This window comes from Gopherus evgoodei, chromosome 10 (assembly GCF_007399415.2).
Source record: "Gopherus evgoodei ecotype Sinaloan lineage chromosome 10, rGopEvg1_v1.p, whole genome shotgun sequence".
Lineage (NCBI taxonomy): Eukaryota > Metazoa > Chordata > Testudines > Testudinidae > Gopherus > Gopherus evgoodei.
Window position 1 is genome coordinate 83,178,399 of NC_044331.1, and position 22,347 is coordinate 83,200,745.

The 22,347-nt window shown below is 45.3% G+C and overlaps 2 protein-coding genes across 7 annotated transcripts; one reads left to right on the plus strand and one right to left on the minus strand.

Annotated features, from left to right (window-relative positions):
• The first annotated feature begins 1,015 nt into the window (after nt 1–1,015).
• On the plus strand, nt 1,016–15,102 carry MLST8 (MTOR associated protein, LST8 homolog). Of its 4 annotated transcripts, none has more exons than XR_004002331.1 (10): nt 1,016–1,107; nt 1,536–1,673; nt 3,314–3,365; nt 3,668–3,830; nt 5,573–5,648; nt 9,008–9,160; nt 9,388–9,512; nt 10,037–10,200; nt 10,987–11,175; nt 14,378–15,102. XR_004002331.1 is itself a non-coding variant. In XM_030577644.1 (9 exons), exons 2-9 carry the CDS (start codon nt 1,545–1,547, stop codon nt 11,103–11,105), a joined length of 981 nt encoding a protein of 326 aa, XP_030433504.1. In that variant the 5' UTR covers nt 1,016–1,107; nt 1,536–1,544; the 3' UTR covers nt 11,106–12,688. The 4 variants fall into 4 exon arrangements, 2 of the variants coding, with proteins under 2 accessions (XP_030433504.1, XP_030433505.1); XR_004002330.1 differs by lacking the exon at nt 14,378–15,102 and adding an exon at nt 11,541–12,688; XM_030577644.1 differs by lacking the exon at nt 14,378–15,102 and having other exon boundaries at nt 10,987–12,688.
• Nucleotides 12,796–21,301, minus strand: BRICD5 (BRICHOS domain containing 5). 3 transcript variants are annotated; one of them, XM_030577648.1, is made up of 6 exons: nt 21,018–21,301; nt 18,902–19,033; nt 16,626–16,778; nt 15,418–15,525; nt 13,822–13,975; nt 12,796–13,002 (listed from the first exon to the last, which is right to left on the minus strand). In XM_030577648.1, exons 1-6 carry the CDS (start codon nt 21,057–21,059, stop codon nt 12,908–12,910), a joined length of 684 nt encoding a protein of 227 aa, XP_030433508.1. In that variant the 5' UTR covers nt 21,060–21,301; the 3' UTR covers nt 12,796–12,907. The 3 variants fall into 3 exon arrangements, with proteins under 3 accessions (XP_030433508.1, XP_030433509.1, XP_030433507.1); XM_030577649.1 differs by lacking the exon at nt 21,018–21,301 and having other exon boundaries at nt 16,626–16,745; nt 18,902–19,960; XM_030577647.1 differs by lacking the exon at nt 21,018–21,301 and having other exon boundaries at nt 18,902–19,960.
• Nucleotides 21,302–22,347: the final 1,046 nt, after the last annotated feature.

Consider the following 22,347-nt stretch of genomic DNA (forward strand, 5'->3'; position numbering starts at 1 on the left):
ACCTCCCTTTCCTGTGGGCCTTCAGCAGGGATGCAGAACTAGTGGTGAGAAACCAGTGGTGCCCCATTGCCCTCTGCTGGACGGAATCTGCACTAAGCCACTCTCCTGCATAGGGCAGGGGGTGGCCAAGGTGGCACTCGCCAATTCCCACAAATGTATCACGAGTCTTCAGATATCTGGACGTTTCTGCAAGCGGCAACTCCTGAAGGCAGGTGACTAGCCAAGAGACCACAGCCTAGCATGCTGACCTGCTTCCTTGTCCTCCCGTCTGTCTCCAGCTCTAGTCTCCTGTCTTATACATAGATTGGAAGCTCTCCGGGGCAGGGACCATCTTTGAGTTCCCTGTCTGTGCAGCACCTGGCACAGGTGGGTCCTGCTCCACGGCTGGGGCTCCGAGGTGCTAAGGGGGTACAAATCATTAGTATTAATAACAACCAGTGCTTCCATTTAGGAAAGGGACGTTTCTAGCCCTTCTGGTTGTGGAGAAAAGCTGGAGCATGTGGCCCCAAAAGGCTCCAACCCCAGAGAGCTGAGGGAAAGAGCCTGGTGTTATTACTAATTCTCATGTGCTCCTTGCAGCATCTGGGTTCTGAACAGTGGGGCTGGCGATGGCAGGGGGCACGCCGGGTGCTCTGCTGCAGCAGGCCAGGCCAGGCCAGGGCAGGACCCCGGGCACTGCCCAGGGGCACCCCCCATGCAGGGAGCGAGGAGCCCTGCAGGGGCAGCGCGCTGAGCCGGAGTCTCTCTCGAGCGCCCCCTCTTGGGGACACGTGGGCCAACAAGGCATGGACCGGGGTCTGCTTCCCACCACGAGCACAGGGCCCATTCCTCATCTCCCTCCGGCTTGTTGGTGGTCTCGCCCCACCTCCCTCACATGGTATCGCCCCGTTGAGGTAGTGACAGGGAATTGCAGTGTGCGCATGCGCTGCCGCGTCCCACAGGACTCCGAGAATGCTTGTGCGCAGGCGCGTCGCTCCTCTTGTCCCTTTCCTGACAAGCGACGCTACTCTGCGCATGCGCGCCCCCATCCTGCGGGGAGTGTTGCTCGCTCTGCGCATGCGCCGCGGCTTTCTTTCTCCAGCCCGGTCCGCCTGAGGGGCCTTGCAGGTAACGGGGCGTTCGCCTCGGGACCACCCCCTCGGCCCCTCCCCCAGCGCCGCCGCCTGCCTCCATCCCCGGGCCCCCCCGCTGGGAGCCGCGGGGTCTGCTGGGAGCGGCCGGGCCGGGGGCGCCTCGACGCGCCGGTGATGGGCAGGCCAGGGCGGCGGTGCGGGGGAGCCCGCGCCGGGCCCGGGTCCCCGAACTGCGCCCCCGTGCGGCCGGGATGGGGGGGGCGGGCCCGGGGTCCGCGAACTGCGCCCCCGTGCGGCCGGGATGGGGGGGACCGGACCGGGCCGGGCCCGGGGTCCCCGAACTGCCCCCCGTGCGGCCGGGATGGGGGGGACCGGGCCGGGCCCGGGGTCCCCGAACTGCCCCTCGTGCGGCCGGGATGGGGGGGCCGGGCTCTCACCGCTCTCTGCTCGGTCCCCGCACAGGTGTCCGCCATGAACGCGGCGCAGGGCACGGTGGGCAGCGACCCCGTGATCCTGGCCACGGCGGGCTACGACCACACGGTCCGCTTCTGGCAGGCGCACAGCGGCATTTGCACCCGGACCGTGCAGCACCAGGACTCTGTATCCTTCTCCCGCGGAGGGTGCCCCGGCCGGCTCGCCTCGCCTCGCCTCTGCCCGGCGGGGCTGGCCCGCCACGTGGGCTTCTGGTGCCAGCCTGGCACCCCGCAGCACGGCGCCCTCCAGGGCAGGGTGCGGAGACAGACCTGAGCCCTGTGGAGCAGGGACGCCGGTCACGGGAAGCTTTTCTCACAGTGCCTTGGCAAGATTCTCCCCCCTTCCCTAAGCAAACCTGGGTATTTCTCAGCCCATCTCTTTAGAGAGCGCCTCCCTCCACCTCAGTGTTATGGACTGACCCTGAAATGGCCCCCAGATCAGACACTTGACCCAAACTTCAACCCAGGCTTCAGCTAATCGTTAGAGACTCTTTAAGGCTGGGAAGCCATGCTATCTTCTATCTGTGTATCTTTCTGCACACTCAGTACACATTCACAGTGTGTTATTTGAAATGCTGGGGTGCGGCCATAGCAGAGGCAGGCTTCCTGTTTCGCTTGAGAGAGGCTTTCTAAAACAGTAGTCAGATTTGGTGGGGGAGTGGTCGAACCCTTCCACCCTCTGCCCACAACCCAGAAGTTGCTACATGAGGTGCCAAAATATGATGAGACAATGGCTTGTCTAACATTGTTAAGCATTAGTTTGGTGGGGAGCGGATTCAGGGGGAACACAGAGAATTTTTTCTTATCTGTTGCAGGCTTGCTTTATAAAAAGAAAAAAAAATTGTAGGACCTACAGAATCTGGGCAAACTTCTTCCCCTCATGACCAGGCAAAGTCAGTAAGCTAAAACTCCACTGTTCCTAGAATAGTGCAAATGCCTCATGGCATCATACGTTATGTTACTCCACAGATGACGCAAACAAACCCAACTGTGCTGCTTTGTGCTTCTGTAGAAACAGCAAAGGGTAAATAAATACTAGTGTTTGACAAAGGACAAAAATGAGGTAGTAAAAGCATGAATATATAACATCTTAGGAAAAGGGCTTTGCAATCAATGAAGAGTAGCCTCTCGGATCCCACCGCATACACAGATAAATGTAATAAGCAGGAATTGGTCCATGCCTGTAAGAAAGCAGCACCATTGATGCTCTCTCCATGTTTGGCCTCCCCTTCAAATCTTTCTAACTCTTCAACACTGGATACACTTTTTGACAGATGTTTGAACCAAAATGAAGAGCTAGTTTACTGCTTCTCTATTGAATCTCATTTTAATGCTGTCAACATTAAATGAAAATCCAGAATTTGAAAAGACAGCTCTGTCAAAAGTAGAGCATAATGGTTAGGAGTCCTGTGTTGTTTTTAAATGGTGAAGCATGTTCAGCTTAAATGAAGCTGCACTAACATCTAACTATGCTATGTTTGAGGAGCTGACTTTTTTTATGTCCCACCTTTTAAATAAACATGTTTGAAACAGAGTCAGTGTCAGACTAAAGGTCTAAACAGGAAAATTCGACTTGAAAATCTGCTGGCACATCATAGTGTCTTAAAGTGCCCCTTTTCCAAAATGGATAATCCCTAAAGAAAGGTCCACTGGTCAGAAAGTCCTTGTTAACCTTCCTTTTCTAAGGGCAGTGTGAATTTAAGATAACACTTTTGTTCTACTTGACAGCTAATTGCTCTCTTTGTTAACCTTAACCAGTGCTGCTAGCAAGTAAATGCTCTGGAGATCACCCCAGACCGCAGCATGATTGCTGCTGCAGGTGAGTCTTGCTGATGGACTTCTCCCCACCTTTTCTCATGGCTGCAGAGTGGAAACTGTTCTACAGCCTCTGATATTGGTGGTCCCCAGTACCCTTGTTGTAATTTAGCCCTAGTGCACGTGATTCACTTTTCATTACCAGTTGGCCACCAACCATAAGCTGAGAAATGCCAACTGTTGAGGTGAGTGAAATGGTGAAATTTGCCTTTACTGTGTTTTAATGGCCCCAAAATGAGGTTGTGGAATAGGGCTTTGGCAGTTTTCTGAGAGAAGACTATTAGTGTTCATATTTCTGTCACCCAGGCTACCAGCACATTCGAATGTATGATCTGAACTCTAATAACCCCAACCCTGTCATTAATTATGATGGCGTAAGTAAGAACATCACTTCCGTTGGATTCCATGAAGATGGTCGTTGGATGTACACGGGAGGAGAAGACTGTATGGCTAGGATATGGGACCTGAGGTAATCCCCAATGCCAGCTCATCTTCCTGTGCTGGGTCACTTGGGACAATACTCCTAAGGGAATTGAGGTTTCCATAAACGCCCTTGGACTTTGAGCTTATGAAAATCTCCTAGGCTAAGCAAGGCGGACACTGGTCAGTACTTGAATGGGAGACCTCCGGGGAAATGCCAGGTGCCACATGAAGTTGCGCTGGGGATTCAGGAGAACATAAGAACACAAGGAGGTAGCAGTCTTTTCCCAAAATCAATATTGAACCAGTAATGATGCCGTGCAGGTGCCTTATTTGGAAGGTCCTGGCCAGTTTTAATCATTAGAGATTCCAAAGTACCTTTAACAAGAGAGGAGTGTTAACCCTAGTGTTCTGGGTTAATTCCAGTTTGGGTAACTGAGACAGTTCTTGGGGTTCCCATACTGAGAGTTACTCTGTTACCTTCTGTCCCCAGAGTGAGGGAGTCTTACCTGTGCCTGGGTGGGGATCAGCTCCCTCACACCCCAGCCTTTTAGTGACTCAAGCACTCTCCTCTGGGCTATGTCTTGCAAGTTAATTGTGGGTGCATTCCAGGCACTGAGTTTCTTTTAATCGTTTTTTTGAGCTCTCCAGCTCTTGACGCTGGCTACTCAAGAAATCCCAGATCCTCTGCCTGCAAAGGAGCAGTGTGCCTCAGTTTTACCTTAAACCTCTGCTCCTGTAAGCCACACAGCACTTACATAAACCTATCTTTGTTTTACTGTAAGAAAGAACAAAGATTTAACTAGAAACGAGAGAGTGGTAGAAACAAATGCTTTACAAAACAAAGGCGTAAAGTGTGAGCTTGGGTCTAGACATATGAATAGGTCCCTTTCCTCTCTAATAAAGTAGGCTTTGCCCCCTAAATTTAGTCTGGCAGAGCTAGTTGGTTTCACAAAGAAATAGGATCCAATTTTTCATGAAAACATCCCAGCTCAAGATGTCTCCTCAGTGAAAGGATACCGAGGACCTTTCCCTTCTCTGGGCTATACTGAAATAGTCTTTTGTTTCTGTTCATAGCAAGGGAAAACCTCATGTTATAATATTCCTTTTTTACCTTCCAGAGAGTTTGATTGATTGCAGTTGTCTCTGATGTTTTTCCAGTCAAAGTCTTGGTATTGGCAAGGTTAAGCAGTTGATACTTGCACTGCATCACCAACTAAATGGCTGGGTGACAGCTCGCTCCTGCCTGAATGCACCATCACTGATACCTGTTACCCCGATGACTAAGTTTTGCTCCAAGTCTATAAAGCATATTTTCAATATTATTCCTTAAACATTACCTGTATATACATCTCACAGTGATTGTGAATCTAAACAAGTTATGAGCTTTTGGTAGGTACCTTACATATTACTATGGATAAATATCCTGTATGACATGTTTGGTGTAATGAGTTTGTCAGGTGTGAGGTGAGAGTTGTGTACAAAGAATAGGGGACCTTTTGCCAAAGGGTCTCTGGGTCTCAGTAATTACATTGTGTCTCCCTAAAATCCCTTCTGAAGTTTCAGTTGGAAATAGGATTCTTCACTTCCTGGTCAAAGCTATTGTGTAGTGCTGGTATGTGCTGTCAAACAGCTGCTGTGGGTAACCACCACTGCAGTGTTAAGTGTAGACAACCCTAAGACCCAGAAGTAAGGTGACTTGTGCAAGGCCACAAAGCAGATAAAAGAAATGGAAGATCTTAGTGTAAACTCTCATCTGACTTCTCTTGTTTGTGTTCATTTTGCTGCCAGATCACGTAACCTTCAGTGCCAACGCATTTTCCAAGTGAATGCTCCTATTAATTGTGTCTGCTTGCATCCCAACCAGGTAAACGCAGTCTCTTTTGCACTTATCAGACTTATTTTTGCTCAAGGAAGGTTTTACAGATGTTCTCCTCCTTTTTTAAAATCTGATGTGCGACATCATTTTATGTTGGCAGTTATTACAGCAAATGCTCTTGTATATGACAATATTTTCTCCTCTGTTTATAAAGCTGAGGGCTTCCTGGCTGGCTGTGTGAGTCAGGTAATTAGTGTCAGCAAGATCTGAGTTCCCAACTGTTTTAATTAATTTAATACATTCTACTCTTTCTGTTGAAGGATAGCAGAGTGCTTTACAAACCATGCAGCCTCCCAGCACCTGAGACAGAGAAACTGTGGCCTGGTCTACACTAGAAAATTAGATTGGTTTAACTATGGTGGTGGGAGATGTGAAAAATCCACACCCCTGAGTGGCATCAAGCCGACCTAAGTCCCTGGGTAGATAGTGCTAGGTTGACAAAAGAATTTTTCCATCAACCTAGCTACTGCTTCTCTGTGAGGTGGAATACCTACATGGAGGAGAGAACCCCTCCTATTGCTGCAGGTAATGTCTTCACTCAGGTGCTACAGCTGTGCCAGTGTAGTGTGTTTAGTGTAGGCAAGCCCTGAGACACAGAAATAAGGTGATTTGTTGAAGACTATAAAGCTAATCAAAGGCAGAGACAGGATTAGCACTCGCTAGTCTTGACGTCCAACCCCTGCTCTGACTACTAGATGCTGGGGTTGCTACAAAGGGTGGTCAAAGATATTATCATACTTTTGAGCCAGATAATAACCCATCTCCATGAAGAATGAATTTTTGCAAGTATGGTAGATGAGTTACTTCTATGATTGTTCAGTGCTTCTCTGAGCACTAGCTGGCATTACTGGCTAGGCATCATAGTGCGGGATTGTTACGTAAGCAGTACTGCCATTTGTTGCTGCAGATCCACTTCTTGGTGTACTGTGCATTTGTTAATTCTGATCTGCTGAACTGAGACACAGGCGCCCTGCTTCATGGAAATGTTCTTTACTCTCTGTTGTGAAAGCAAAACGTCCCTCGTGCAGCAAATAAAAAAGGTGCTCAGAACCTTTTCATTTTTTCATTCTTACTCAAATTGCGTATTGGATTCTTTCAAGGATATTTTGGTGGCTGATTTAAAAATCCTGTTTAAAAATTACATATTTCTGCTAGTGAAGGCTTAAAACTTTTGACTTGCACATTAAACATGTCTAACACTGTAGCTTTTAGTGGGCTGATTCCTCCTAAATTCGTCCTGCAATAAGGAAAATGTATGTGGGCTTTTTCTTAAAATTTTGTATTTCACTCTGCTGAGGCAATGCAAGTAGACCATTTGATTTCACTTCTATTTTGATAATCCATGTTAAATCAATTCCATATTATCTACAAGCTCAAGACTCCAATGTTTGAGTTGCAAACATTGCAATGAAAGGTTTGTCTTGAAAAATAAACCATTGTCATTTTAGAGGTGAAAATCACAGATGTATCTCCATATATATATATATAATGTGTGTGTGTGTGTGTGTATATATATATATATATATATATATATATATATAAAATATCTCAGAGCTGGAAGGGACCTTGAAAGGGACCTTCACTTGCAGGACCAAGTACTGTCCCTGACTGCGTGGTGGTGGTTGGTTGGTTGTTTTTTTTGTTTGTTTTTCCCCCTCAAGGATTGAACTCACAACCAAGGCTCAACCACTGAGCTATCTCACCCCCCCACCCCCGCAAACACTTCCTTGGCCTCCTTATGTTTATGCCTCTGTGTTCCATGTGGAACATAGGGCCTTCTTTGCTGTCTTCCTTCATTGCTGGTCTCCTCCTTCAGTCTTAGCTTCTTCCCATGTCATTTTGATAGCTTTCAGTTCTGCTTCTGTTGTGCGTTTTCATGTTATCCTTGGTCTCTACCTTGTCGCCTCTTGCCCAGGGGTTCCAATCCAGTGTCTGTCTTTTGTTATTCAGATCTTTCTCCATGGATGTACTAATAATCTCAGTTTTTGTTCTGTATTTTCCTGGTCTATCTGTTTCTGTTTCATCCTTCTCCAGAGTTCTTGGCTTGTAATTTTTTCTGCCCATCTATATTGAGGATTTATCTAAGGCCACTCACTGTGAAAACTTGGAGTTTAGATCTTCAAAAATCTCCAAGTTTCAGCACCATATAGTAAGATCAACTTTACAATGATGATCAAATATTTAAGTTTAGTTTGTAGCGCAAGGTTTCAGTTTCTCCAGATGGGCTTTAGAGTTACAGTGGCATGTTTGGTTTTTGCTGTTCTAGCTTTAATGTCTTCATTTGCTCCACCTTTAATACTTACAATGCTGCCAAGATATGTGAAATACCAGACTGCTTCTGTGTCAGTCCCAGGAAGTGTTATTAGTATTCTGTTGAGTCTTATGGTTTTAGATTTCTCTCTGTTGATTGTTCAGCTCTATTACTTGTGCAAAAGCCTGAAAATGTTTGGCTTTGTAAAAGCTTAATATTGGATTATATCAGTGATGACCTTCACCTAATTAATACTGTTTATACAGTGACAGTGCTTGAAAATGGAAAGTTTTATATTAGTGTCCAATATTGTACACAATTTTTGCATTTGAAAACATAGCTAAGCAGAACACTACAGTGCTGTAAGAAGGATATTAGTTCAAGAGCAAATCAGAATAATCAAATTTCATGGCTACGGGTGGAAGCTGATGACTGGAGATATCAGAGAGAAATTATTGCTCTGCCCCCTGGGCTAATTACGTTATGGGCAGTGGTCATCTGTCTCAGAAGCAATAGTTGTTGCTTACTGTTGGACACAGAATAGGAGACTAGATTGACCAGTGATCTGATCCAGCATAACAAATCCTATAGTGCCTTGTGACCCTGAGAAGATCATTTAGGCCCACAGTTTGAAAAGTATTCGCTAATTTTGAGTGCTTCAATTTTCGGTGCCTACCTGGACCTCTAGAGCCTGATTTTTTCAGAGGTGCTGAAGTGGACTTCAGCTAGAGGTGTAGGCGCTCAATGCTTCTGAAAATCAGGCTCCAGATGTCTGTAGGTGGGTGCAGAAAATTAACAGACACTTGTGAAAATGTAGGCCTTAATCTTTCTGCCTCAGTTTCCCATCTGTAACATGAGGATAATATTTCTCTACCTTGCAGCATGCAGCTGGGATTAACTAGTTACTGTTTGTACAGCGAGATGGAAATCTAAAGGATTGCCATATTAATGAATAAGTGGATAGAATAGGAAAATCTAGACTTCTTAAACGAGAGTGGCAGCTGCATTTGATGCATTTTTTCTCGGGTATGCTAAACACGGACATTTACCCCAGTTGGTGTTTGAGCATTATGGAGAATTTGTTTGTTTCTTGCAGGCTGAACTAATTGTAGGTGATCAGAGTGGTGCCATTCACATCTGGGACCTGAAAACAGACCACAATGAACAACTCATTCCAGAGCCTGAAGTTTCTGTCAATTCAGTTCACATTGACCCAGATGCCAGTTACATGGCAGCTGTCAACAGTTCGGTAAGTACAGCTGGAGAAAGGCAATGTGAATTGTCACTGCTGCAGCAATGCATTAGAAGTCAGCCTGCCTTTGCATAGCAACACTTTGCTTCTGTGCGTGTCTGATGTGCAAAGTTCGCTGTATCATGGAGCAGGAGGTGGTGAGTATTTGGATATAAAGATCAAAGGGGGTGGTGCTTAAATCTCTCCTGATGTCTTGCAGTAATAATGTCTCTCTCTTTTTGTAGGGCAATTGTTATGTCTGGAATTTAACAGGTGGCATTGGAGAGGAAGTAACTCAGCTAATCCCCAAGACCAAAATTCCAGCACACAACCGCTATGCCCTTCAGTGCAAGTTCAGCCCTGATTCCACGTGAGTGTCTTGCCAGCTTAGCTATTTACTGGTGGCTAAAACAAAAGTGCCCTTTCAAGTCAGGTCCCAGGGGACTGGCTGTGCCCCAGCTGTTGACATAATGCTGGCTGCGTAGCAGCATTCCAGCTGCCCGAGAGAGTGGCTCAGGAAGCAACTGAGTTATCAGTTGGATTGTTGTCGCTTATTTCCCTGGTTTTGCTTAATGATCTCAGAAGTGCTCTGGGAAGTTTCAGTCCTTTTTATGGTTGGGAGAACCAGAGCTGCATTTACACCAGAGATCTGATTTACTGGCCTCTCTGAGAGTGCTAGTCTCTCTCTCTACCCATTTCCTTGCGTTAAGGAGGGCAGATGGCGACCATTGTCCTCTAATACTGAGTTGGGGAAACAGCCTGTGAAGATTGCCGGCCCCAGCATGCTGTGCTTCATCAGTTTATTGCCAGTTCAGAACAGCTTAGTGAGTCATTTAGAAGCATAGCACCAAATCATAAACATGTACACGTCTCTCTCCCCTCTTTCCCTCCCAGGCTCTTAGCTACCTGTTCTGCAGACCAGACATGTAAGATCTGGAGGACTTCAAACTTCTCTCTAATGACAGAGCTAAGCATTAAGAGTAACAATCCAGGAGAAACCTCCCGTGGCTGGATGTGGGACTGCGCGTTTTCTGGGGACTCTCAGTATATTGTCACTGGTAAGACATGCGTCACTGGCCAGATAGCCCAAGAATCCCTTGGAGGCAGGGAGGCCTGTATAGGATCACAGGATTTGTTGACCTCTCTAGCTTGAGGTGATGCCAATTCACAATGCTTCAAAGCTGCAGACTTCCCCCATTCATGCCAAATGCATCTGGTCCAAGGGAAGGATCCCTTCCTTCCCCCCGCACAGAAAGCATGTGATCCATCACTCATATGCTCTTCCCCTATATCATATAGTTGACTAATTCTCTTAGCTATTTTTTCCTGTTTGTTTTTTAAACATAAAACCTATTGCATCTTGTTTTAATCAGACATACGCCTCATGTTTGGTCTGGTGTTGGAGCTGTGTTGGTCCCAGGATATTAAAGAGACAAGGTGGGTAAGGTAATATCTTATTGGAATGACTTCTGCTGGCGAAAGAGACAAGCTTTCTAGCTTATACAGAGCTCCTCTTCAAGTCTGGACCTGACCTCCTTTAGACTGGAAGAAGAGCTCTGTGTAGCTTGAAAGCGTCTCTGTCCCCAACAGAAGTTGGTTCAATAAAAGATACCACCTCCCCTGCTTTGTCTCTTTAATATAAGCCTAATGTGCATTGTTTTTCTTTGTGGTAGGGCGGTAGCCTGAAATGTGTGTGGCCATTTTAGTATTTTCAAAGCACTGCCTGTGAGTATTCCATGCTGTATGGAACACTGCAGTACATATTTCCAAGGATGTTTGCAAGAAAAAACAGGCACAAGTGTGAAATTTCCTTATGGTCAATATCTCTTCACTTCCCCTTCCAGCCTCCTCAGATAACTTGGCCAGGCTTTGGTGTGTGGAGACAGGCGAGATCAAGAGGGAATACAGTGGCCACCAGAAAGCAGTCGTCTGCCTCGCTTTCAACGATAGCGTGTTGGGATAACGTGCGCATGTTGGAGAGAAGGGACCACTGCTCATTCAGTTGTCTTCTCCTGACAAGTATCCTACCTAGAGTATGTATGTGTAACATACATTTGTAACCTACCCTCCTCTCTGATAGGAGATGGCTGAATCTTCAGCAGAAGCAGTATTCAGCCTGGAATGAGAACAGCCTTCAGCTCTAAGCAAAGCCAAACTGAAGTAATCTTAAGTTGAGAGGGGTCCGGAGTGGGAGTGGGACACAGTGCCTTTCACCTCCACTTTGTCTGTTCACATCCAGCTCAGGTAGTTAGCACCTGGAAGCAGTTCTGGGCAGGTGGGTGTTCAGGGCCTGTGTGAGATAGGCTGATGTGCTTAGTCCAAATCCTAGTGGATGCACAGCCAAACCCACAAACATCCATCACATTTGGCACTAATTGGTCTCCTCATTCAATTTCAGCAGCAAGGCAAAGGACTGGATGGGCCATGGAGACTGAATTCCTCTTACTGCTACAGAGCATCCCTGCAGCTCAGGGCTGAGGCAGGTTGTGAGGGAAGCTGGCCCTGCAGTGCCTTTGCGGACAGAGAGAGGCCTTCACTCTCCAGGGCTGTCAGTTGGTCAGCAGCATGACATCTCCCATTACTGTTTCAAAATGCAATGGAAGCAGCTGGTGATTGCCCTTGTGACACTGTATCTTGTTCAAGTCAAAGAGGACCAGTAAACATCATCTGGCAGCATGTACTTGATTTTTACATCATAGTTGGGGCAGGAAGGCACAGTCTTACATTGAGACTTCTGCAGTATTGAATAAGCCTCTAGTTGTTGGGGCTGCCTGTGGATTTCCTGTTAGTTATAGCAGTGCTACCCACCCCTGCTGGATGGATGGATGGATGTCTGCTCTTAAGGATCCTTCCTTCAGATAGGTGGTTTGGAATGTGCAGTGGCGTGACTAGAGCAGGGGTAAGGAGAGAGAGAAAATAAAGGAGCTGGGGGTAGGTGCTGCTTTGTAAGTGCCTGATCATTTAATGCACCACTTACCCTGACTAATGGACTCAGCTTCGGATGCCTATTTTTGTTAGAATAAAGCATTGCCTGTAACGTTTCCTTAGAGTGAAAGGAAACTGCCCCCTTTTCCTCACTGGGAACAGACTGAAATGTAGTTGAATAGGGTGCCCAGCTCAGAGGCATTTTACTCAGCCCCTTTAAGTGCAGGGAAGGTGACGACAGTGCAGCTCGATGAGCCCCCATGTGGCCTCTGCACCACTGACGGTGCAGCGAAAGCCTTTGGGAGTTCCTCTATGCAGAGAGGAAGAAGCAAGCAGCCTCTCGGGCGGAAACTGGAATGAATCATTTTGAAAGGGGAGCAGAGGAGCAACAACCATTTCCTCATTTTGGAGTCACTTTATTTAAATCAATTGCACATATTTAGCAGGGGAATTTTAGACAAAAACCATGTTAACTGATTCAAAACAAAATCTGTTTTGCTGAACACTTGTACATGTAGCCCCGAGCTGAGCCTGTCCCCTCCCTATGTGATGTAATTATATGCATGTCTATAAGGCACAGCCCAGGCATAGGGTTGTAAATAAAATGTGTATATATATTGACAGAACTGCAACATGTTTTTGGAAATAGTCCTGTTTAATTAGAACCCTTCTGGCACTTTCCCAACCTCTCAAATTGCATCATGAAATCAGGGTTGGAGTCTTTTCTATGGAAGTTATCTGAATAACTTAGACATTAACTTATTTAAATCAGACTTTTCAGGATTTAAATTCAAGTACAAAGAGAAGTGGCGGAGGGAGTCAGTCCCCTCAGAGCAGGGCTTAATCAGGAAGGTAATAAAAGCAGACAGACAAGCAAACATTGCTTGGAAAACAGATGTCAATACAGAGGTAAATGAGCCGCTTCTTCCCAGGGCCTGCAAATAAATAAATTAATAATAAATGAACAGAAAGAAGAGCTTGGCCTGTCGCAAATCCTTCCTGTGTAGGAATGCTGCCCCTCTGGAGAATGACACATGGGAAACCTGTGGTAAAGGTCTTCCTAGCTCTGTGTCCTCAAAGAGCTCAGTTAAAACAGAACAAACTCTTCTATGGATCACTTTGGAGGGGAGAGAAGAGATGGTGAATATTAAACTGCCAAAGCCAGTGAGGTGGTGCAGTGGCTCCCTGGAATGGTCATTATTTGTTTTTATTCCACTCCTCCACCTGGGGCATGCGGAGTGGCTCAAACCAGGGGAAATGAGATGCAGCCGTTCCTCACTAGTTTAATACCAAGCCAGCTTGATGTGGCTGGAAGTCGTTAGCATCTAGCAACCGTGCAGCGACTAGTGCAGTATGAGTAGTTGGATCTTAGGACAGTGCCTTGTCCATGTTACAGAAGCCATCACAGCTGGCCCCCTTGTTAAAAGTCTGAGCAAAGTGGCCAATATCAAATGGTTCTGGAGATTGAGCTCAGCAGAGTTAATGCTCATTATCACACTAGGATGGGGAAGTTTCCACTAGGACAGCCTCATGTCTATCTGGGGAGGCAGAGACCATTTCACGCACCAGGGCTGTCAAACCAGCAGCAGTGCTAACCTGCACTCATGTCACTCACAGTATCTCTTATCTCCACATATGACATATCTGAACCCCACTTGGCCCATAATTTCCCCAGGTTCCCAGCTGATTCCATGATTCTCACCTCAGAAGCAATGACTGCTCCCCTCCTTTGAAGGGTAATTCCTCTAACTTACCATCCCCTTTCCTGACCCAGTAGATGGAAGTCTGCTCGCACAGGGTTTGGATGGCTTCCCCCAAGCTTCTGGCATTTGCTTGTCTCCCTGGCAGAATCCCCAGGAACTCTCTGTAGTACTTAGTTTGATTATTCTGAAGCAGCAGCTGATTGACCTGAAAGGAATATCACAGCATGGCTTATAATTGGAAAGAAAGTGTCATTTCATAGAGCCTCTAAGAGCAATCCCTAACCTAGTGGCAAGCACAGAGACCTCTCTGTGGAATCTCCCCACTCACAGGGACCTTCCTTCTGGCTAGGAAGGACAGGATGAGTGATGGGCGGAACCGTTCTGAGAGGGGCAGGAGGGGTTTTCCCAGGAAGAGGCCCTCCTCCCAGGATGCTACTCAGGGGATGGGAGCTTGGATGTAGGTCTCCCACTTTGAGACCTCCCATGGGAGAGAGTCACTTTAAAACTAACAGCAAAGACTACATGAGAATGTCCCTTTGCCTTCCACCCAAGGATCTGTCAGTGCCTCACAGACAATAATGAAGTCTCACACTATCCCTATTTACAGATGGGGAACCTGACGTGCGCACACAGGTGAGAATCTCTCCTTCACCACAGTATCCAGCTAAGACCTTGAGCCCCACACTGAGTGCCTGGCAGAGACAGGACTAAAACCCAGACTGACTGCTGTTTGCCTGCTGCGACCACCAGATGTGCTGCCTCTGGGGCTGTCATTCTTTCTTTAGTTTCATTTAACAACCCTGCAGAGGCCTTCAAGCCAGAACACGGCTTTTGCTGAAGGGTTTTCTTTCCTGGGTGCATTTTGTTGATGTTCTCAGGGGTCTCTCATTCCTCCGTTAGTTTAAATGGTCCTTATTATCCAGCAAGGGAGCGGGGTGAGGAAAGCAAAAGACGAGTCTGCGTTAAGCAGCCCCCATTATCAAGGCAGTAAGGATATCCAGCACAGCCTGGCATCTGTTTTCTGACATTCAAAAAATAGGGCCCTCTGTCTTCTTGAAACAGTATCTGGCTTTCCCCTCTATTAAATCCATTAACATTTTGTTCAGCGGGTTGTTATACATCATTACTCAAAACTTATTTCACTGTTGATTTGCTAACAAAACCACCTTTGTGTCTTCGTCCCCAGAATTATTACTAGCAGGTAACAGAATCTGCCAGGCCAGTACAGTGGGACTGGGGTTTGATAAAGTCCAGTTATTCATGTCCCATGGCACACCACTGTCTTGCCCTCCTTATGTTTTGTACAAAAAATATTAAATCGTTATAAAGTCAGTCACCCATTTCCTCCCAGTGTCATTTGAACTGTTCTGTCACAATCCAACCTGGCTACCGGTGCAAGGCAGAATCGAGCAGCACTATTCTCTGAAGGAGAAATGCCAAAAAGTTCCTTTACAGCTGGAAGAGCTAGCAGTTCTGTTTAACTTCACTTGCGTCACCTTGGTTCAAGGTATAAAAATGTTCACTAGGAAAACAAATCCACCCAGCAAAGGAGATTTAACAAGATTCTAGAGGGTCTTTTGTAAACTGGTGTCTGTTCCTCCCCCAGCGGTTCAGCTACTCCTATGCAGGAATCATGTAACTGCTCACCCTGTGCTCAGATAGATTGAAAGATATCTGCACGTTCTCAAGGTCCCAATCGTCCATCTTCCGCAGGTAACATGCGTTTTGATCTGCGAGTTTATAGCAGACATAGCCCTGTGCAAAACACAACACAGACCAGCGTATTTTTCATTGACACAGCACGCATGTATGCGGTGCTCATCTATAGCTTATCTATAGCTAACACTTAATAGAAAGTCTTCCCTGCGTTCTGCATTATTTTGCGAAGCAGCAGCCAGAGTGGCTGCCTTTTGACAGGAATGAACAGAGCCCTGGAAATGCGGTGGGGGGAGATTTATTAGACACTGACTGTGGCTCACCAGCGGGAATTTGCAGTGGGTTAGACAACTGTAGCTCTCCAACTGTGGTGCAAGGAGCAGTTGGAAGCTGCCTGTAGAGAGCTAGCTGGTGACAGTGTGCAAGCTGTCCTCTTTTCACCTGCTAAATTGCATTAGAAGAAAGGAAAGGACTAAATAGCCTTTGATACTTTTGCAAGCAAATAATTGCTGCAGTTGTCACGTGATTGCCGTTGGGAAAGGTGGTGGGACTGGGCAATGATGAACAGGAAAGGAGGCGGGGTCCCTGGGATTGTGAATGGGAGTCTGTGTAAACTGGAATTAGAACTCATGAGTTCCAAAGTCCTGGTCCCTTACGCTTTGTCTCCATCACTCAAGGACATGCTGCAGAGTCCTTTCCCTGTTGCATGGTCAGCAAGGCAGGGAAGATAGGGGATAAAATGGGGATCGTTATAATGACATGGGACAGCTCCCCATCTTGGACAGAGCCTTGGAACTCGAGCTGTGTTTTAGGTGGGAGTGCGCACTGCACGGCTTTCCAGTACAGCACAGCAGCCAGCTCTAAAGCTACCTCAGCTCTAGGATTTGTGTAAAAGCAGCTGGTGTGCAGGGAGGAACAGCGCATCCCAGAGTCAGTGCTCTAAACAGTGTGTATTACTGCCTCAGGCCGCCTGGATGAAGGGCCAACACCTACATCCCTGAAGTCTCTGAAAAGGACAGTTAGAAAAACCAGATGATCACCACCCCTTTGTCTGCACCTAGCTCTCAAACCAACAATGATCAAACACATTTCAGTTGAAACTTTCCTCTGAGACGTTTACTCTTATAATTGCAAAGTCACCCGTTTCACTCCAAGAAATGGTAAAACCAAGCAAACCCCTCCTGCTCTGCTGCACTCACATTCTTGCTGTCGAACAAGACCACCGTTGTGTGGTTACTTGGCGAAGTTACATGATAAGTAACAGTATTCTTGGACTTGTCAACAAAGGCCGACTGATTCATCTGGGAGCCCTGGTGATTCTGAAACATTAGCCGCACAATCTGCAAAACAGGCTGAGCACACACACACAATGAGAGCAGAGGCTGCGCTCCCAGCCCCAAAGAGTGACAGGTTGGGATTGCAGCTACGGAGCCTGTGGGGGGGGATCAGCCGGCCCAAAGGAGGCACGTTTTCCTCTCTAATCATTCTCAGCCACTTGCTTCAGAGAACGTGGCCATACTTTTCGCTCATTAGGAGACTAACCTCCCAGGACCTTCACTTCCACATGTTCTTACTCTGAGCTATTTAACAATGAACAGAGCCAAATGCAAACTGTCAGAGCAATGGGGCAAGCAGATTCCAGAGAAAAGGCCTTTTACCAGCCATTCAAACTGAGGGCAGGTGAGCATGAGCACGTGCTGGGCGCTATCTGGGGTGAGCAAGAGCTGGTCTCCGGCAGGAGGCCGCAACCATATAGGGCCTGAATTGCAGCTGGAAAGAACCATGGAGCCAGTGTGGGAGCGTGGAGCAGCAGCATAACATAGGCCAGGCCAGCTGCACAACAGACCCCACAGGGGATAGTTACACCAGGGTTGTTCCTTGCGCACATGAGACATTCACCCTAATGGAGGGCAGCGTATTCGCTGGCAGAGGGGAAACACTGGATCCCAGCGAGGCTCCCAAGGAGCTCCCTCAAATGGAGGATGTTGGAGGGAGGTGCCTGACTGCTCACCTGTTCCTTACCAGCACTCTTCGCTGTGTGGGTGCACAGACCCTCTATGGCTCTGCTAGTGGCAGGAGGTTGTAATCACACATGTGATCTGCTCAGAAGAGAACAAGCACCTACTGCCTTTATTAACAAATGGGCTATTGAGAGTCCTTTGATGTAACCGTCCCCTGCAGACGAGTTCTCCCCAGATGTAAATAGCACACCAGGCTGTGTGCATCATTCCTTGAAACATACCCCCACTCGGACACTACTGTGATATTGCGGCTTCAGAAATGCATTTATTAAGGGCTGCTATTGGCAGGCCACCTTAAAAGGGGCAATGGGGCAAATTAATCCCTGATCTCAGCTCATTGACTGAGGCAGAGTTACATGAGGGGCAAGGGCAGAGAAGGGAAATCAGTGCCCTCAGAACAAGGTCATGCTCCACCCCCATAGTCACAGCCTCACCTCCTCCCAGAGAGGCATTGGCCATGGCATGGGACCCTTTTCTTCTTCCCAGGAGCAACAGCGAGAGCTCTGCTTTCTCCCAGAGTGGGGCAGCAAGCATTCCCTATTACTTAAACCCATTAGCTGGGGTGCATCTGCTCGGGTGGGTGGGGCTGTTGCACTCTTCTGTCACACAAGGAAACCTCAGCTGGGGAGGCCTCCAGAGCAAAGGGTCTTGGAGTTAACACCTCCCTGAGCTGAGTGGGACAGTACATACCTCTGAGAGTTATTTTTTCAGGCTCTCTGCAGACTCAAGCACGCATGACTTGGGATAGTCATGCTTGGATTATGTTTTCAAACACCTATTAGTAACCATAAAGGGCTCGAAATATACTTTAAAAAAAAGGAAAGAAAAGAATAAAAAGAAAACAGATTCTGATGTAGTCACATGAATCCAAAAGAAGGGCTCTTGGCACAGGCCTATGGTGCTAGTTCATTAATCTGGTCCTGACCAGGGAGAAATTGGCCACACTTGTTTTTATTTGATTTCTTAACTAGGAGCAAACCAATATCTATCTATCTATTTTTTTACCCTTGACCACTTGTCTGTCAAAGATTCTTGAAAAGAAAGAAAGAAAAAAATGTATTCCCCTCCATCCAGACTCTCACTGGGATTACAGAGAGTGATGTTGTTATTGCTGAGAGGCAGCATTTATTATGAGAGATGAAAACAGTTAAGAAAAATTGGATGTCTGCTCTCACCAAGGTAAAAGGCATCCTTTGGACAAAATTCTGACCTGTGTAATCCTACTGACTCCAAGTGTAATTGAGGGCAGAATTTGACAACATGAGCTCAAACAACCAGCAACACTTCCTGGATATTTATAAGTAACTGTAAATTTGTTGTATTTGATCTATTGTAAAAAGAGGAAGAAAAACATTTGTGGAAGGTTTCTTCTCTCTCCCTGCCAGATCAACTTCAAGATATTCCTGCAGGAAATTGAACTTTGTATATGGAACCATAATGAATTAATTCCTTACCTTGGTAGTCCTATGGGTAAAGCTGAAAATTACCACCACACTGATGCTGAAAATGATGAAAAACAAGATTACAGACAAGATGACCCAAAGTATCCTGGAAGGAGTTTGGGGTTTTGCCAGGGGTCTTCTCTCCTGGGAGCCAAGACACAGATCAATAAAAAAGAAAGCAAATGGAGTTAAACATCTCAACATCATTTATTCATTTAAGCTGCAGAAGTGAAGTATTACTCATGAAAGGTGCTGGATGGGCAGCCCTGTGACTTAAAGGTGAAGTGCTAGAGCTTGTCTATATGGGAGAAACTGGCCAGCAGAACTTCCAAAGTGGAGTAGTGATACTGGAACAGAGTTACTTTTATTCTGGACTAGAGCGTGTCTACATGGGATATTATACCAACATAGCCATAATGGTATAATTATAGTTCTGTCAGTAATTTTCCCATGTAGATAGGAAGCCCTTAAAATGTTTGTACAGTTATTTGAACTGACTAGGCTTCTTGGGTGGAAAGGCTGCTAACTTACTTCTTACCATGGGAAAGATTTAGAAGAAAAACATTTCCGTATTAAATGCCATTGTTTTGTTTTGTTTAGAAATTGAAAAAAATCATCCATTTTTTAAAAAATTCCCTGTACACTGCATTGATTGTCATGGCCTCTCTTTTACAAAAGATAATTGCTTATATTTTATTTATCTGGGACAGTTTTTACTTAAAGCAAAGAAATCATCATAAACAAAGTCAGATGGGTATTTCTAATGTTTCCACAGTATGTTTTGATACACAGAGCATTTTCATTACTATGGAAAAGGTTCAGTCTCACTTTTATGCTCATGTTTGAAATACTTTTGTAGTAATTTCATAACAGATTGTACATAAAGCATGTTACGCCAAGAAAATACAATAGCAGAATGCAGATTTATCAAAAAAATAACCTGTTTCTTAGGCTCTGAAGCACAGGGATAAATGAAATATTTTCAGGCAAGTAGATCTGTTAGAATCAAACAGTAATGAACTTTTAAAAGTTCATCAAGTTTTTAGACTGTATATTTTTAAACACATACTTTAGAGTTGTTGATCTACTCAGGGGTCTGCAACCTTTCAGAAGTGCTGTGCCGAGTCTTCATTTATTCACTCTAATTTAAGGTTTCGCGTGCCAGTAATACATTTTAACGTTTTTAGAAGGTCTCTTTCTATAAGTCTGTAATATATAAACTAAACTATTGTTGTTTGTAAAGTAAATAAGGTTTTTAAAATGTTTAAGAAGCTTCATTTAAAATTAAATTAATATGCAGAGCCCCCTGGACCCGTGGCCAGGACCCAGGCAGCGTGAGTGCCACTGAAAATCAGCTCATGTGCCATAGGTTGCCTACCCTGATCTACTGTATATTCTAGCAAAATGCATTAAAAGTTAAATCACCCACAGGATGTAACAAAATTTAAGATACTTAAATTCAAAAGCCTGTTTGTTTGAATATAAATTTGTACAAGAGTTATTGATATGAGATTTTCAATAGCAAGTGAAATTCCCCTGGATTGCAGGGTCAGATTTACACAGACACATAGACAAGGGAAACCTGGTCTAATGAAGTTCTATTTTTCACAGAACTCTTTCCTCTAACTCTGCACATTCCAACTGACTTGCAATATGCACTTTATGATGGATTGGTATCACTTTCATTTGATTTCACTTCAAGCATGTCCCTGGATCCTAGTTCATCATATCAGGGGGTAGCCGTGTTAGTCTGTATCCACAAAAACAACAAGGAGTCAGACTTATTTGGGCATAAGCTTTTGTGGATAAAAAACCTCACTTCTTCAGATGCTATGTACTTAGGGGCATCTGCAACAAATCAGCAGATGATATAATTCAAACAGGTTTACAGGAGCTAAGATTTTAGTCCAACTAGTTGAGTCAATGATAGGCACTTTGGAAATGCAGAGCACTCACAAATATCACATTAGTCTGTGCGAGTGGCAGATGCTCAGCATCTTGGAAAGTCTGGTAACCCCCATTCCAACAATCTGTGAAAACAGAGAACTAAGGACTTTGGGGAGGCAACTGGTACTGGGGTCCTTGGTCTGGGTGCTGCAGGCTGTTCCCTGACAGAAGGGATACTTACTGCAGAGGTGGCGTTGCCAGCACTGCTCCTTTCCGCCTCCATCCTCCCAGTCTAGAAGCAGCCCTTGCTCCTGCAGCTCCGTCTCCTGATAGTGTACAGATTGTGCATGATCAGAACCCTCTGAATGCAGTTGGAAATGAAGGATGCATCCATCACAGCCAAATAGAATCCCTACCCCAGCCTCTCAGCTCAGAGAAACCCACGTGGAGACTGAAACTTTAGATCCAGTAAATGGGGGCAAAACAGATACTGTGGAGAGATACTGTCATTGGTGTAAAGATGCTCTTCCTGCCTCCCCTTGTGAGTCAGCTGAAGGTATTCAGTTGGAACACAATCAGGGGCTTTGTGCAGGGCCTTCTGTGTTATCCAGCCACACTTATGGCAGCTGCCAAGTCTTATTTATTAGTGAAAAATGAAAATGAATAGGGGAGAGCAGCCATTTGCCCTTGTTATCTAATTACTTTTACATTTCAAAGTGAATGTAATGCTGGTCAGATAACTCTGGGAGGCTGAAGTCAAGCTGTTTATCTCTAGGTCTGATCAGGCTGAATTGATTTAAATAAAGTTATTTTAATCATGATTTAAATAATCAGTTTTAATCATGTTTTGCATTTGTACTTTTTTAGTTATTTTCCTAAGGAAAGGTTGATTCTCATTAGTTGGTAATCCTTGAAACAAGCTGATTTGCAACTAAATATAGCCTTTACACTAAACTGGTGCTTCTTTTTGCTAACCAAGAAAATACAATAGATCTATCCACCTTTAAGATATACAGCTTAAGTTACATTTATTCAGATTCTTAATTTTTACATTTAAGAAGTTAGAAATTATTCATAATCTTTCCAGTGGTTTGTATGAATATTCAAATTCAATTTAAAAAGGACAAAACAGCATTTTTCAAAAAAATTAATAAAACTACCTTAAATGTGCTGGATACATAAGAATAATGTTTATCAAAACATAAAACTGATTTATTAAAGTGCAAAAGAAGTATCTGTAATTAGTGAATTTAACTGATGGTTTCTGGTCATCACATCCTTTGAGATTTTAGATCTAGTAGATCTCATCCTCTCATATTTATTTTTTTGCCCCATAGATTGGAAGAGAAAAACAAGCTTTTTCAACTCTCAATTGGTTTCTAACTTTGAATGATCTAGTCATTGAACTGAACTAGTTGAATAAATTGAAATGAAGAAAACATTCTCTCTGAACCTGCAGAAGAGGCTATAGGGGTCAGAAGTTGATTTAGCACTTCAACAAACTCTGGTTCCAGGTGCTTAGCCAGTGACTTCTAGTTCAGTGATTTTGACTCTTTAAAATTGGCAGAAAA